Below are 17,731 nucleotides of genomic sequence, written 5' to 3' on the forward strand. Positions count from 1 at the left end.
GCCGGGCTGGGGACAATTTGACATATGGAACAAAGGCTTGAAAAATATGTATGCCTTTTGATGCATCAATTCCTTCCGTACGAATTTGTCTTAAGGAAATAATTAGCTAAGTGTACAATGTTGTATATAAAAGAATGCTCATTGCAGTAGGTTTTTTTAATAGTCGGATATAACCTAAGTGTCCAGCAGGGAGAGGAGAGCTTAAGGAAATATGGTACATGGCGGGGGTGGGGGAACGGCAGACTGGAGGCAGCCTGGCAGCTCGCTGCTCCCAGGAGAGAAGTGAGAGGTGCAGGCAACTGCCTACTTACCAAGCAGCATTGCAAATTCACAGAGAAGCAACGCGGGACACTCAGTGTGGAAGAAAAGGTGACGGGGTGATACATATAACACGATTAAAGAGTGCGAGGAGCACAATAGGAGAATGGAGCATCAAGCTCGCCCTGCTAGCGCAGTGCGGACTGAACTGCAAGACCCCCACCACCCCACAGACCTCTACCTGCTCAGACAGGGACATGCCTGGAGTCGTGCGGAGCCCACTAGACAACAGGCGCTGTGGGGGTCGGCTAATGGCTAAAGCCACCCTGAACTCTCGGGTGCACCACACCAGGCCTGCACCAGGCTGGGGAGGGAGAGGACGGACCTGTGGCTCCCCTGAGCTGTACCCTGGAATGTAAAGCCAGGCGCTTCGTTGCTAGAGCACAGTGGGACCTGGGCACAGGAACTGACCAGAGAGCAGCAGGCCCCGGTCTGAGAGCTGTTGGGTGACTGCTTTGGCGGGTTCTGGGTGAGGCGTGGAAAGCCGTGACCTCTGCATGTCTCACCTGGCATCTGCCGGACCCAGGCAGTTTGCTCGGCCCTGAATCTGCTCTGCAGGCTCCAGTCACCTCCTGCCTGCCTGGCCCTGACCCCTCCCTCCAAGTTGGGTCAGCCTGCCATCTACATGGCCCCAGCTTCTGGCTCAGAGCCCCTGCTCAGAGGCTTTGCTTCGAGCTCCACCCCAGTCCCAGCTAGGAGGCTCTTACACACGAGCACAGTGGGCTCTAAATTAAGAGGTTGCGGAGGCCGCTTTGGCAGGCTCCAAGAGGAGCGCGGAGAGGCCCACGGTCCCTGGGCCACTGGAGCCAACAATAGCTTGCCTATCTTGGCATTAGCAGGACCTTGGCACCGGAGGTGCAGCCAGCTGCTTGCTCACCCCAACTCCGCCCTCTGGGCTGTGATTGCCTCCTGCCTACTAGGCCCCACCCCTGCCCTCCAGGTCAGATCACCTGCCATCCCTACAGCCCCACTTTTGACTCAGAGGCCTTGCTCAGAGGTTCTGCTCCGGGCTCCTTCCTAGTCCCAGCTCTGAGGCTCTAATGACAGAGCTTGAGGCTCCACCCCTGTACCCCAGAAATCTTGCCAACCCAGAGACACCATCCCCAAGTCTCCAGTGCTGCACCTGGACCTCAAGACCCCACTCCAGAGCCTTCACCACCAAACCAGGGCTGGAAGAACTGCTCCAAGGTCCAGGGACACCCCAGCCTCAAGCCGCCAACGTACTGCCACCTGCTTTGAGCCAGTTGCCCACAAACTGGGAACCCATGGCTGCCTTATCCAGCTGCTGCAGTTATCTCTGTGGGAGACCCTGGGTAAAGCAATCCCCACAACACCAGCCTGAGTAAAAAGAGTCTTGTTCAGCTCCCAACTTGAACATCCTACAACTATCTGGAGAGTTCCTAGCAAGGAACAGGAATCCTGCAAACCTATTTACCTGGAACTCAGAAAGGAGGATTCAGATAGGAAACCAGCCAAAGAACCCTAGCAACATGAAAGATCAAAATAGATAAACACCCGCAAGGGATCACAGAGGAGCTACAGCAGTGAACTCTAACTACAAGGAAATTGTTGAAATGACAGAAATGGAATTCAGAATATGGATGGCAAATTAGATAAACGGAATTGAAGAGAAAGTTGAAAACCAAAAAAGAAGCCCAAAAAATATTTCAAGAAATTAATGAAAAAATCATTAAAGAGAGTGACAAAATTAGGAAGGATATAATAGAACTTAAAGAAATGAAAGTGTCTTTCAGGGATTTTCAAAATGCAGCAGAAAGTTTCAGCAACAGATTAAATCAAGGTGAAGAAAGAATCTCAGAGCTTGAAGACAAGGCTGTTGAGCTAATGCAATCATTTAAAGAAGCAGAGAAGAGAACAACAAGGACAGAGCGATCACTTAGAGAGATGTGGGACTACGCAAAGCAAACAAACATGAATTACAGGTATCCCTGAGGGAGAAGAAAGTGCTAAAAGCATGGAAAATCTATTTGAGGGAATTATTGTGGAAAACTTCCCCGATATTTCCAGAGATCCAGACATGCAGATACAAGATGATCATTGAACTCCTGGAAGATCTGTAGCAAATAGAACATCTCCAAGACACATAGTATTCAACCTGGCCAAAGTCAAAGTGAAAGAGAAAATTCTACAAGTAGCTCGACATAAGTGACAACTGACCTGCAAGGGAAAATCCATCAGGATAATAGCAGACTTCTCAGTGGAAACCTTACAAGCCAAAAGGGAGTGGGACCCCATCTTCAATCTTCTTAAAACAAAACAACTGCCAGCCTAGAATTGGTATCCTACAAAAGTAAGTTTCATGTTTGAAGGAGAAATTAAGACTTTTTCAGACAAGCAAACACTGAGGGACTTTGACAAGTCCAGACCTGCCCTGGAGGAAGTACTCAGACCTGCACTGTACATGGATCAACATGGCAGATGGCCACCAGTATAAAAACCCCCAAAAGCTAAAGATCAGAGCCCAGCCACCACAATGGCTCAATAGGTAAAACAGAGCAATAAAGTTCTACTCAACAGGAAGAACAGAAATCCACCCCCCTTATCAGTTCTTTTAATAAATGTGAATCGCTTGAACTCTCCACTCAAGAGACATAGGCTGGCTGAGTGGATTAAAAAACTACATGCCAAATATCTGCTGTCTCCAGAAAACACATCTAACTCAGAGGGACTTATTCAGACTCAAGGTGAAGGGATAGAAAACAATATTCCATGCAAATGGAAACCAAAAGAAAGCTGGTGTAGCAGTTCTCATATCACATAACATAGACTTCAAATCAACTAAAGTAAAGAAAGCCAAAGATGATCATTATATAATGGTCAGGGGAACAATTCAATAAGAAGACATAAAAATTCTAAATATTTATGCACCTAACACAGGTGCACCCAGATTCATAAAGCAAATCCTACTTGGTAGGATAATAGCTGGTGACTTCAACACTCCTCTGACAGAACAAGACAGAGCCTCCAAACAGAAAATAAACAAAGAAACAATAGACCTAAACAAAATTCTAGAACAAATGGGCCTAATAGACATTTATACAACATTCTACCCTAAAACCACTGAATATACATTCTTCTCATCAGTTCATGGAACATTCTCTAGGATTGATCACATCCTAGGCCACAAAACATGTCTCAACAAATTTAAAAAACATAGAAGTTATACCAGGCATCTTCTCAGACCACAGTGGAACAAAATTAGAAATCAACTCCAACTGAAACACTCATCTCTACACAAAGTCATGGAAACTACACAGCCTACTGCTGAATGATAGTCAAGTCAAGGAAGAAATTAAGATGGAAATCAAAAGATTTTTTTAACTAAATGATAAAGGAGACACATGTTATTGAAATCTGTGGGGTACAGATAAAGCAGTTCTGAGAAGAAAATTCATCACCCTAAATGCCTACATCCAAAACACAGAAAGATCACAAATCAGCAATCTAATGAATCATGTCAAGGAACTGAAAAAGGATGAGCAAACCAATCCCAAACTCAGCAGAAGAAAAGAAATAACCAAGATCAGAGAAGAACTAAATGAGATCTATAACAAAAGAACTATACAAAAGATTAACTGAAACAAAAAATTCGTTCCTTGAAAACATAAAATTTTGACAGGCCTCTTGCTGGATTAACCAAAAGCAGAAAAGAAAGTACTCTAATAAGTTCAATCAGGAATGAAAAAAGAGAAATTATAGCTGACACCATGGAAATATAAAATATCATCTCTGAATACTATAAAAATCTCTATACACATAAACTTGAAAATGTGGAGGAAATGGACAAATTCTTAGAAACACCCAGCATTACTAGGCTTAATCAGGAAGAAATAGAATTCCTTAACAGACCAATATCAAGTACTGAAATTGAAGCAGCAATAAAAAATCCCCCGCCCCCCGCCAAAATGTCCTGGACTAGATGGTTTCACACCCGAATTTTACCAGACCTACAAAGAAGAACTGGTACCTATCCTGCATAAATTATTCCATAACATCAAGAAAGAACAAATCCTCCCTGACACATTTCACAAAGCCAACAACATCTTGATACCAAAGCCAGGAAAGGACTCAAAAAAAGGCAAGAAAAAAGAAAACTACAAACCAATATCCCGTGTGAATATAGATGCAAAAATTCTCAATAAAATCCTGCCAAACAATTCAGCTGCTCATCAAAAATATAATACATCATGACCAAGTGGGCTTCATCCCAGAGATACATGGATGGTTCAAATACACAAATCCATAAATGTAATTCACCACATAAATAGAAATAAAAGCAAAGACCATATGATTCTCTCAATAGACACATATAAAGCATTTGACAAAATTCAGTACCCTTTTATAATAAGAATGCTTAATAAAATAGGCATAGATGGGACTTACCTCAAAATTATAAAAGCCATATATGACAAGCCCACAGCCAACATCATACTGAACAGGGAAAAATTGAAAGCATTCCCGTGTAGAACTGGAACCAGACAAGGTTGCCCATTATCACTACTTCTATTCAACATAGTGCTCCTAGCCAGAGCAATGAAGACAAGAGAAGGAAATTAAAAGTACTCAAATGGGGACAAAAAAGGTCAAACTATCGCTCTTTACTGACATTAGGACCTTATGTCTAGAAAACCACAAAGATTCTGCCAAGAGACTACTGGAATTAATAAATAAATTCAGCAAAGTCTCAGGTTACAAAATCAGTAGCATTCATATATGCCAACAACAGTCAAGCTGAGAACCAAATCTAAGACTCAATACCTTTCGCAATAGTAACAAAGAAAATAAAATACCTAGGAATATATTTAACTAGGGAGGTGAAAGACTCTACAGGGATAAATATGAAACACTGAGGTAGGAAATAGCAGAGGACATAAACAGATGGAAAACCATACCATGCTCATGGATTGGTAGAATCAGCATTGCTAAAATGTCTTTGCTACCCAAAGTGATCTACAGATTCAATGCAGTCCCTATTAAAATACCAATGTCATTTTTTGCAGACCTAGAAAAAATAATTCTATGCTTTGTATGGAATCAGAGAAGATCCCATATACACAAAGCAATCTTAAGCAAAAAGAACAAATCAGGAGGCATCAATTTACCAGACTTCAAGCCATACTACAAGGCTCCAGTAACCAAAACAGCATTGGACTGGCACAAGAACAGAGACATAGAACAATGGATCAGAACAGAGAACCCAGACATAAAATCATCCTCCTATTGCCATCCCATCTTTCACAAAGCAGACAAAAATATACATTGGGGGAAAGAATCCCTATTCAGTAAATGGTGCTGGGAAAATTGAATAGCCACAAGTAGAAGACTGGTACAGGATCCAAATCTCTCACCACTCACAAAAAATTAATTCAAGATGGATAAAAGTCTTAAATGTAAGGCATGAAACCATAGGGATTCTGGAAGAAAATGTAGGAAAAACTCTTCTAGATGTTGGCCTAGGCAAAGAATTTATGACCAAGACCCCAAAGGCAAATACAGCAACAACAAAAATACATAAATGGGACCTGATTAAAAAAACTTCTGCAAATTAAAAAATTAAAAAGCTTCTGCACAGCCAAGGAAATAATCATTAGAGCAAATAGACAACATAAAGAATGTGAGAAAATATTTGCATGCTATACATCCAATATAGGACTAATAACTAGAATCTATAAAGAACTCAAGCAAATCAGCAAGAAAAAAATCAAACAACCCCATTAAAAAGTAGGCAAAAGGCATGAACAGAAACTTTTCAAAATAAGATAGATTAATGGCCAACAAACATTTGAAAAAATGCTCAACATCTCTAATGATCAGGGAAATGCATATCAAAACCACAACGAGATATCACTTAACCTCAGCGAGAATGGCTTTTATCAAAAAGTTCCAAAACAACAAATGCTGGCGTGGATATGGAGAGATAGGAACATTAATACACTGTTGGTACAACTGCAAACAAGTACAATCTGTATGGAAAGCAGTATGGAGATACCTCAAAGAACTAAAAGTAGAACTACCATTTGATCCAGCAATCCCACTACTGGGTATTTATCCAATGGTAAAAAAGACATTCTATAAAAAAAAGACACCTGCATTCAAATGTTTATAGCAGCACAATTCACAATTGTAAAGATGTGGAAACAACCCAAGTGCCCATCAATACATGAATATATTAATAAAATGTGATATATATATATATATACATATATATGTATACATATATACACACACACACACACACAGCATGGAGTACTACTCACTATAAAAAAATGAACATCCACATCTAGACCATGTGAGTCTGGAATCACCTGAGTCTAGAACTTTCAACTCTAGACCAATGGTTATCAAAATGTGGTCCTTGGACCAGCACCACCCGAGAACTGGCTGGCAATGCAAATTCTAGGGCCTTGCCCCAGACCTATTGAATCAGAATGTTTGGGGATGGATTCCACCAATCTGTGGGGGTTTTATTGTTTTTCAAGAGACAGAGTCTTACGCTGCTGCCCAGGCTGAGTGCAGTGGTGCCATCATAGCTCATCATTGCTTCAAACTCCTGGGCTCAAGCAATCCTCCTGCCTCAGACTCCCGAGTAGCTGGGACTACAGGTAAGTGCCACCACGCCTGGCTAATTTTTCTTATTTTTTGTAGAGACAGATTTTTGCTATGTTACCTGGGCTGGTCTTGAATTCCTGGCCTCAAATGACTCACTGGCTTCGGCCTCCCAAAGTGCTGAGATTACAGGTGTGAGCCACCGTGCCCGGCCCAATCTGTGTTTTAAGTCCTTTCGGGGGATGTTGAGGCAGCTTTAAAATTTGAGAATCACCTGTCTAGAGTTACACCGTCCGATATGCTGGGCACTAGCCACGCATGGCGAATTAAATGAAAATTTGATTAAAGTTCAATTCCTTGGCTCCACTAGCCACACTTCAAGGGCTCAGGAGCCACATGTGGCTAGTGGCTACTGTAGTGGACAGTGCAAACAGGCTCTGCCCAGGCAGTTTGGGTTTTGAAGAATGAGCAGGAGACAGCCAGGGATTTGCAGGGAAGAGGCTCCAAGCAAGGGTGGCAGCCTGGCAGGCGTGGGAAGACCGGAGCGGAGGAGCTGCTTGTTGGAGCTGCCCTCATGTCTGCGTGCCCAGAACTTGTGGCAACCAAATAGAGCAGAGAGAGATGAGGTCAGCACTCGAAGGTCTTTTCTTTCAAGCAATGGATTTTGGCCTTAATTCTAAAGAAATAAGTATTCATGGAAGGATTTTAAGAGTGAGAGGGACATTATGAGGTGAAATTTATATCATATAAAATTAACCATTTAAAATTGTATAGTTCAGGCCAGGCACGGTGGCTCACGCCTGTAATCCTAGCAATCTGGGAGGCCGAGGTGGGTGGATCGCTCAAGGTCAGGAGTTCCGAAACCAACCTGAGCAAAAGCCAGACCCTGTCTCTACTAAAAATAGAAAGAAATTAATTGGACAGCTAAAAATATATAGAAAAAATTAGCCGGGCATGGTGGTGCATGCCTGTAGTCCCAGCCACTCGGGAGGCTGAGGCAGTAGGATCATTTAAGCCCAGGAGTTTGAGGTTACTGTGAGCTAGGCTGATGCCATGGCACTCACTCTAGCCCAGGCAAGAAAGTGAAACTCTGACTCAAAAAAAAATAAAAATAAAATTGTACAGTTCAGTAGCATTTAGCACATTCCTGGTGTTATGTGACAACCACTTCTATCTAGTTTTAAAGCATTTTCATCACCCCCTAAAAAATAAAACCCCATACTCTTTAATTAATCAATTAATTGGCTAGAAACGGGGTTTCACTGTGTTGCCCTGGCTGGTCTCAAACTCCTGGCCTCAAGCAATCCTCCTGCCCTGGCCTCCCAAAGTGCTAGGATTGCAGGTGTGAGCCGCTATGCCCAGCCTGCGCCCAGCTTTTTTGAAAATTTATTTTATTTTACACCCCATACTCTTTAAAGAGTTGCTCCCCATTTCCCACTCCCACCTCCCTCCCCTAGCACATTCATCCATTTCCAAAGATCCTCTAACATCAGTGGGGCTGAGAACAGAGGGAGGAGTAAGTACGAGGCTCATTTCCACTGAGCCAAAAATTACAAATGAGAAAAGCCAGTGATACAAAATTTCCAGGAATATCCCCACATTCATAGAATGCCAGAGTTGGAAGAGACCTCAGCGGTCTTTATTCCAACCCCCTTGTTGGCCAAATAAGGAGACTGAGGCGAGGAGGGTGGGGGGCCCGGCGGGGCCAGCCAGCGGTCGAGGGGGGCCCCATCCTCTGGCCACCGCTGGCTCATTCCTCAGCCCACGTGAATGCGGTTACTCACACCTTGTTCTACCCGGCTGGCTGCTCAGCCGTCTGGAAAATCCTGTCTTGCTTCTTTGAACCTCATAATCGTCAAGGAAAATGTCTTTAGCCCTGGTGCCGGTGACAGTCTCAATCTGTAGGAGGCAGGATGGAGGGATGGAAAGAGCTCATGGCTTGGGAGGCCCCGCTGGGCTTGAACCTTGACTCAGACTCTTAGTTGGCTCCGGGGCTCAGTGTCCTCTTCTGTCCTGTGGGGTCGTGGACCCGTCCCCAAGCTGGGATATTGCCCAGGGGTCGCCCAGCCTTGCGCTTGGCTTCTGCTGTTAGAATAACCCCGGTAGACTCGGTTTCTTTCTTCCTGGCCGAAGGAACTTGGCTGGACGCACCCCCCCCCCCTTAAAGAAGAATTGTAAGGGGATCAGAGAATGCCCTGGAAAAGATTCTCCTATTAAAGTACTGGGCAACTTAAATCACATGTGGGTAACTTTAAAAGTGTTCTGGGCCTCTGTCTTGGGAAGCTTTGCTGGGAAGCTGGGTTCAGTCACCTCAAGATAACCCTGTGTTTGGGCAAGCCCTTCCCACAAACGCTGTGGCTTCATGTGGCATCCGTGGGGTACAGCACTTGGTGGACGGTGGGGCGGGGCTGGGTGCCTTTCTCTTTCTTCCTTTCTCAGGAGTCTGAAAGCCACTTTGCCTGAAGGGCCGTGGCCTGGGGGCAGACACTTCCACTTCCTCATTCTCCAGACCAGCTTCCTGTCCACTGTTGCACAGCCTCCTCCTTCCCCTCTGCCTGGAATGGCGCTGGGGGCTCTGGGAAGCCAGGCGGAGCCCTGCGTGGAGCTGGGCAGAGGCCAGGCCCAGCGGGTCAAGGGCACTGGGGTCCCTCTGGGCCCCCTGCTCTTCCTCACCCAGTTCCTTGTCAGTGGGATGTCTGCACATCCCGCGGTAAGGGGGCCAGGCTGGAGAGCAGATGAAAGAGAGAGAAGACAGGCAATGTTTTCGCAACCGAGTAGGACAAACAGTACCGCAGCCCTGCAACTTTCTCCCCGAAGCCAGCCGGCTGCGTCAGGCCACGCGCTGTCTCCCCCTGTTCTCAGGGCCCCCGGGCCCCCCCTCCTCGTCTTCCCTTTCCTTTCCTGGCCAAGCCGCCCGCCCGGCTCAGCTGATGGGATGAGGCAGCGTCTCCGGGAGTCATCTTTTCACCCCGTGCGTGCGGGTGGAGTGAGGATGCTCCACTTGGCTTGGCTTGCGCCCTGCAGGGGTGAGGAGAGACGGAATTGGAGCTGGGGGGGAGGCGGGGGCCTAGGAAAGGCCAGGAGCTGCGCACCCTGCTGCCTGGGACTGGCTCCCAGCCGGCCCTCCCTCTCCACTCCAGACCCACTTCCTCCCCGGGACAGAACCGACACCTTGTTTTTCCCCTAAACTGACTGCTCCTCTGTCTGGAAAATCTTTCCTTGTTTTATTTGAAGAGCAGAACTGTTCCTTCCTCCCCCTTCGTGATGAGGAAACATTCTGTTGAGTTTGGCATCCGTGGCTTCTAGGAGACCTTGGCTGTTTGTAATTCGATGCTATCAGGTTGTTGCATAACCTTTCCCGCTGGGAAGCGGCCTCTGCATCTTGGGCCTTCTGTCCAGGTGGGGGACACGGGGTGGGGCCGGGAAAGGTCAGAGGTGCTGCGGGGTGACAGAGCAATGGACGAGGGACGTTGGCTGTCGGCCCTGGCCGGGGCAGCGCCTGCTGGTGGGGACCCAGCCGAAGTCGGATCGTGTTTCCTTCTGGGCCTCTGGCCACCAGGCTTGGTGGAATGTCCCCATCCCCACACTCAAGGCCACCCCAGGCCAGCCAGCGTCTGGGTCCGAACAGAGGCCTGGCCGCCCCGTGTTTCTAGAAAATGAGTCTGCTATGGGCATCCTTGGCAAGGACACATTTTTATATTTAGAAACGAAGCCTGCTTCTTTGGAAGGTTGTAGAATGCTACTCCTCAGAGCGGGCATTCTACCCCCTCCCAAATGCTAGTGCCGAAGCGGGCCAGGCAGGTGATATAAAAGAACGAATGTTCCTTTTCGACAGTTGTGGGCAGTGCTAGGGGTACAGTAAACTGGAAGAGGGCGCTGTCTAATGACATTCAAAATTAGTTAAAAGAGGCCGGGCGCAGTGGCTCACACCTGTAATCCTAGCACTCTGGGAGGCCGAGGCGGGAGGATTGCTCAAGGTCAGGAGTTCGAAACCAGCTCTGAGCAAGAGTGAGACCCTGTCTCTACTAACAATAGAAAGAAATTAATTGGCCAACTAAAAATATATAGAAAAAATTAGCCGGGCATGGTGGCGCATGCCTGTAGTCCCAGCTACTTGGGAGGCTGAGGCAGGAGGATCGCTTGAGCCCAGGAGTTTGAGGTTGCTGTGAGCTAGGCTGACGCCATGGCACTCTAGACCGGGCAACAGAGTGAGACTCTGCCTCAAAACAAACAAACAAACAAACAAAAACCCAAAATAAAACAAAAAACAAAAAAACACAAATTAGTTAAAAGAAAAGTACTACACATACCAAAACAGCAGTCAGGGTGTGATTTCTGCTGTTTTCTACCTAAGGATTAAGTGGCGGCACTTCATGCAAAGGTGCCTTGCTTAGAACTTTACAGACAGCATCTTATGTCACTGCGCTCACAACTCTATACGCACAGTTGACCCTTGAACAGCACAGATTTGAACTTCAGGAGTCCACTTCTATGAGGATTTTCTTCCTTTTCTGCCACCCCTGAGACAGCAAGACCAGCCCCTCCTCCTCCTCCTCCTCCTCAGCCTACTCAATATGGAGATGATGAGGATGAAGGCCTTTATAATCATCTGCTTCCACTTAATGAATAGTAACTATATTTTCTCTTCCTTAGGATTTCCTTAATAACATTTTTTTCTCTCTAGCTTACTTTATTGTAAGAATATAGTATATAATATATGTAACATACAAAATATTTGTTAATCAACTGTTTGTGTTATTGGTAAGGCTCCCAGTCAACATTAGGCTATAAGGCTATTAGTAGTTAAATTTCAGGGGAGTCAACAATTATACTTGAATTTTTTTTTTTTAGAGATGGAGTCCTGCTCTGTTGCCCAGGCTAGAGTGCAGTGGTATGATCATAGCTCACTGCATCCTTGAACTCCTGGGCTCAAGTGATCCTTCTACCTCAGCCTCCCAAGTAGCTGGGATTGCAGGTTTAAGCCACTATGCCAAGCTAATTTTTATTAAAAATTTTTTTAGAGACAGTGCCTCACTATGTCACCCAGGCTGGTCTTGAACTCCTGGGCTCAAGCTATCCTCCTACCTCAGCCTCCTGAGTAGCTAGGATTATAGGCACAAAGCACCGTGCCTGGTTATACTCCAACTTTTTTTAAATTTTAAGAAATTTTTTTGTAAAGATAAGGTCTTGATATGTTGCCCAGGCTGATCTTGAACTTCTGGCCTCAAGAGATCACCCTGGCCCGCCTTGGCCTCCCAGAGTGCTGTGATTATAGACATGAACCATGCCCCAGTTATACTCAAATTTTTGACTGCATGGTGGGTGGTCAGTGCCCTTAACCCCTGCCTTGTTCAAGGGTCAACTATACAGTCGTTTTCCCCCTTCTTGGCTGAGATGATCGACACTGAGGGAGGTTAACAATTCTGCCCAAGGCCGCACAGCTGGGCCGGGTGCACTGGAGTTAGAGCTCAGATCTGCCTCCACTGAAGGTAGATAGAAGGTCCTTGCAATTACCCTGCTACTACTTCTCAAACTCTGGTTCTCGGACCACTGGTATCAGAATCACCTAGAATCACGGCCCCACCCCAGACTTATTAAATCAGAATTTCTGGGGCCAGAACCCAAGAATCCAGATTTTAAAAAAGTTCTCTCCTGGGGATTCTACTGCATGGAGAATTTGCCAACCTTTTTATTTGCTGCTCTGCCTTTCTGACTCAGCGCAACAGGGCAGCTGGGTCCTTTCCAGGAAAGACCACTATTCCCGGGCGTAGGCAGTGGTGACATTTCCCCGGTCTGCCCCTGTCTCGATGCATCACGGAATGCCACTTCACTTCCGTAGCCGGGGAAGAACAAATAAGCAAATTTATGAATCATGGTTCTGTTTATATTTTGGTTGCTGAGGCTAAATATTTATTGCTTTAAGTAAGAGGCTCTGCTTTAATTAGAGTCATAACTAACCGCAAGTGCATTGAAATGCATTCTCATGGCCATAAGACATGCATTTCTCAACAGAAAGCCGAAGGCAGCTAACACTTTTCATGTGCCAGTGCCTGATCAAAGCAGCGTGGCTTATCTAAACTAACAAATAGCTCTTGAAACGGACTTCTAGTCACTGCCAGAAGTTTAATTTATGGATTGATCTATTGTGCCTACTGCGACGTATAACATCGCATTTATGTACCGTGGCATAAAGGTGTGAAGGTGTGGGCAATAGGAAGCCCGTAACTATAAAGGACATGAGCTACATTTAGTTTTGAGATGCACTGTGGCCTCTTCCCAGTCCTGCCCCTCCCACTCCTTCCCCGGGAACGGGCGCTCTCCCCATTAAATCACGGGGACAGCCATAGAGCATATAGACATCCAAGCACCACCCCAGGCTAATTAAATCACAATCTCTATGTGAGAGGGACTTCAGCACAGGCATTTAAAAAAAGCTCCCCCAGGGATTCTAATAAGCATTCCAGGATGGGAACCTCTGCCCTGGAAGAGCAGTGGGTGAGGGTGGGTGAGTAGTGGGTGAGGGTGCCGGCTGTGTAGACTGGGATTCAAATCCTGGCTCTACCATTTGCCAGCTATGTGACCTTGGGCAAACGACTTAACCTCTCTGAGCTTTGGTCTCCTCCCCTGAAAAATAGGGATGATAGTGCCCAGCTTGGAAGGTCGTCATAAGAATTCAGTGAAATAATGCAGGGACACATTTAGCATGATGCTTAGGAGCACTTAACTTAGTACTTAGTAAGGGCCCAATAAATAGATATATAAATATTATTGTTACAGAGAATGCTAGTTGGATGTTTTAAAATTTTGTTTACTCCTAGCAATGCCAGTGAGAACTTGGAATTTGGAGCAAGACAGGATCATGTTGTAGTTTGAATATATATATATATATATATTTTATTATTGTTTGCCCATACTCCTGACTCTTTTAAGATGAATTCCCTTAGAGTGTGAAGTCTGTAGGCCTGTGATCATTTGCATGGCTGGAACATATAACTGTGTCTTTCTGTTGTGTCTAAAGGCGTCTACAAAACCAGAACTCAAGGTCCAGCCATGACTAGCTGACCAGTCTTGCGACATAGAGATTTTCCCCCAAAATGGCCATACCAAGGGGCTCCTCTCAGCCAGTCTTTTTCTCTCTTTCTCTTAATTCCTGGATCTTTGCAAGTAGATTGCCCATTTCCTTAACCACACATGTTTTATAATTGGCTGAATTCCCCCTAACCTCTCCAGCTTTCAACCCTTTCCTGAAATAAAACAAACACATTGAAATATTTTTCTCTGAAAAATGTATTAGGAGAGTCAGTCACCTACAAGAGAGCAGCACAAAAGGTTGTTGCAAGCAGGCAGAATCCCTGCTTGGCGGTGACAACCAATTAGCACATTTATTAATCAGGGGCCAGTTTACCATTCTGGAAACATCCTGGAGGCAGAGACCGCGCTATGTGCCAAGCCTGGTGCCCGATGCCCTGCCTGTGCCGACACAGGGCTCCTGCCTTCTGGGTGACCCGTCAGAGCCCATGGCTTGTTTCTCGGAAGTAAAGCCTTGACCCTTCCTTAGCATCTGGCTTCAAAGGTTAAGCACATCCGTTTGAATGTCACACACCACGGACATGCAAATGAACAAGCTCCATATTTTCACCCACCCATAACCCACGCTTGCACGCAAAAGCCCCCTGGTGGGGGTGGAAGTATCCACAAAGCCCCAGCACATGCAATCGTGGGGGCTCCCTCCCTGCTCTTTGGCCTCCAGCTGAAGCATAAGTCATGCATTCCACAGCCACGTGGAGACGGGTTTTATGCTTGCCGCAGTTCTGGAGTCTCTGGTCCGTGTGCACGAATGACTGGAGTGGACCCGATACGTATTTATGGGAGTGGTGGCTCTGGACGGGAAGAATGTATTTGAGAAGTGCTGGGCTACATCAAAGAGCGTCTTAGCCTGCAGAGACGCCAATTGGTTTTTCCAGCCCCACACCCTGAAACATAAACAGTCCATAGGACTTGAGTTGTTTGGCGTTTTGTCTTTTACTTCAACACTTGAGGGACTCCAAAGCTGGTTATGAGAAAGTCCCAAGAATGCGGAGCATTTCCGGTGTGTGCTGGGCCAGGGACATCAAAGGTTCCGTTTGCAGCCGTCTGAGTACAGAGTGACAGAGGCCTTCATCTTGCCCCCACCCCCCGCACCCCTCCCCCCCCTTTGTTGCTTTTATTGTTCACAACAGCCAAACATAGGGAGGTTGCATGACCACAGTATGTGTGAGCCGAGCGCAGCGTTTGCCTTGGAAGGGCTTTTTACACGCTAACTTTGTGGAATCCTTGGCCTCTGGCTCAACCAGGATGAGGGTGGGGTGTGCGTGGGAGTGGCGGGGATGGCCATGGTTAATTCAACGCAACATGTATTCAGGATGTTTCCACAAAACATGACCTCATCCCTTCCAGCCTGCTGGCCATCATTATGCTGGTGGTCACTTTTGACTTCGTGGTTACAAAAATAATTCCTTTAATTACCAAAGTGGAAATTCATAGATTGCACGTAGATGGTTCTTACCTCCCCCCAAACAGGCAGGAGGTTGGAGCTGTTTCTGAGGCTGTCTCCACAACATCAGAACAAGTCATTAATTCGAGGAAAAGCAAAGCAAAATAGGGCAATAAAATCCATGCCATGTTGGGCGTTGGACAGATCAAATAGCTGGGGAGCTTTCTTCCTTTCTCTCTTTGCAAGCAATTGTATATATATATATTTTTTATCCTGAATAGACAGTCACATTACGATCAGTAGGAAGTCTAATTCATTTAGTCAAAGACTGGTTAAGCAGCTTGCATGCACAAGACCGATAAAGTCTCAGGGTGCAAAGACATAAGATAAGCAAGTCAGTAGACAAACAAGATCATTTACACTGGTGAAGGTCTCATGAAGGAAATCAAGTGGCATGATTCAATAGACTGATGAGGCAACTGTTGACACATTAAGTCCAGTAAAATAAAAGTTGTGGGGAAATAGCTGGTTATCAAAACAAGTCATTCCTTTGTTGGGATTATTGGAAACTCTTGGAGAGGAACTGTTCTCCCAGAGACTAGCCCTTAGCTGAACAGAAGTCTTGAGTTATCACTGTGGATGAAGCAGCTGCCTCCCCTCCTCCCACAGGGGGAAGTCCAGCCAAGCAGACCACCTGGGAAGGCGGACACCGTGTCCCGGCACTGGCTTACTGGCCTGGCAGAGTCCCAGTCAACGTCACCAGCACTGCCTTGTTAAGGTACGAGACCCACACTACCTTGAAATTTGGGGGTCTGGAGCAAGAAGTCAAGGAAACTTGTCCACCACCCATCTTTGCCAGGTGCTCCTGATGCTTCCCAAAGTCTGATTGTAGCAGTGTGCATTTGCCTGTAGGCGAGTCCATATCTAGTTAGAGTAATAGTGCCAGGGATTCAAACCATTCTCTGGGGGTAGTGCCTGAGTGAAGAGGGGCTGGGGTTGGGTTCACACCATCAGCTTTGAGTCCTGGCTGTATCTGGCGAAGAGAAAGAAGAGGCAAAAGAAGGCAGCGGCAGCATCTTCCCTCTCGGCCTCGGCCCAGCTGACAAGGGGAAAGAGATCATTTGAGTCCTAAGTTTTCCATCCCTGGGGTTAAGGCAGGTGTCCTAGGGGTGGCTGTGAGAAGCCAGCACGTTGCTGGCAACCAGGTCACCCCAAGAAAGGAGTCCATATGTCCTCTTGTCCTGGAGAAGAAGGAGAAGGGAGGTGGCCCTACCAGGCCAGTGGGGAAAGAATGAGTCCTTAGGTGAGGACATTCTTGCTACCTCTGGCAAAGTAGCTTCTACAAGGAGGTGAGTGCCTGGGTTCTTCCTTTATTAGAAGGACCACTGTATGTGTGATATCTCATCATTACTCTTACCTCGGTATGAAGGCAGATCCAGGAGGCCATCTCCTTGGCAAAGAACTTGGCTGTAGTGTGTCAATCTGAAAGCAACGCCTTTGCAGCTATGGGACTTTTTCTTCTTCTTCTTCTTCTTCTTCTTCTTCTTCTTTTTTTTTTTAGAAATAGCATCTCACTATGTTGCCCAGGCTGATCTCAAACTCTTGGCCTCGAGTGATCCTCCCACTTCAGCCTCCTGAGCCTGTAATGGGGACTTCTTATGAATTCAGACAGAGTCCTCCTCTCTGGGGTTCTGCCCTGTACTCACTAACAAGGGGAACCCTCCATAGAAGCCAGGGCTTGTTCATGAGCTCAGAGGTTTGGTCTGGTTAAAGGTCAATTTCTTAGTTCAAAAGGTTCTTTACCTTCTGCATAATGGGCTCCAGCATAAAGAACACAGCCTAGTAGAGGGAAGCGAGCTTTATCGCTGGGAGAAGGGGAGAGACTCAAGCGAAGGGGAAAGAAGGGTAAACAGCTCTGACGGCCAAAGTGGGGGATGGGAGGGCATCCTCCCTGGCAGCGTGGGGCCCTCAGGAGCTCTGGGTCAGCCCTGAACAGTCAGGAGGGGGTGCACTGTCAGCGGGTACCAGCAGGTGTGACAACAACAGCACAGCCTGGAATCTCTGATGTCAGGCTGCCTGGGAGAAGGGCCAGGCAGTCTGCTTTTTATAGGGCTGACTTGGTGGAGTCAAAGTGCTTATCGAGAGGGGCCAAGTGTTCACGGGCTGGGCTGCACATGCACAAATAACTCAGCAATCTCTCCAGTTACAGCCCGGGAAAACCGAGCCATCACTTCTCATTGGAGAATGGTGTTTGCACCTACAGTCCATGACTGTGTCGTGATAACATTGCATCATCTGGTGGATCATCTAAGGCCTTAGAGGGGGGGCAGCTGACAGAGGGGATAGTTTGGTGACCACAGGAAGAGAGTTCTT

General features: G+C 46.4%; 1 protein-coding gene across 1 annotated transcript in view; it reads left to right on the top strand.

Moving 5' to 3' along the window:
• ARSG (arylsulfatase G) overlaps nucleotides 1–17,731 on the top strand; it is a 127,344-nt gene that overhangs the window by 89,277 nt on the left and 20,336 nt on the right. The window contains exon 9 of the mRNA XM_012747430.3: nucleotides 16,028–16,136. Within this exon, the coding sequence (XP_012602884.2) occupies nucleotides 16,028–16,136 (109 nt within the window). The remainder of the gene's footprint in view (nucleotides 1–16,027; nucleotides 16,137–17,731) is intronic.

This window comes from Microcebus murinus, chromosome 18 (genome assembly GCF_040939455.1).
Source record: "Microcebus murinus isolate Inina chromosome 18, M.murinus_Inina_mat1.0, whole genome shotgun sequence".
Classification (NCBI taxonomy): Eukaryota; Metazoa; Chordata; class Mammalia; order Primates; family Cheirogaleidae; genus Microcebus; species Microcebus murinus.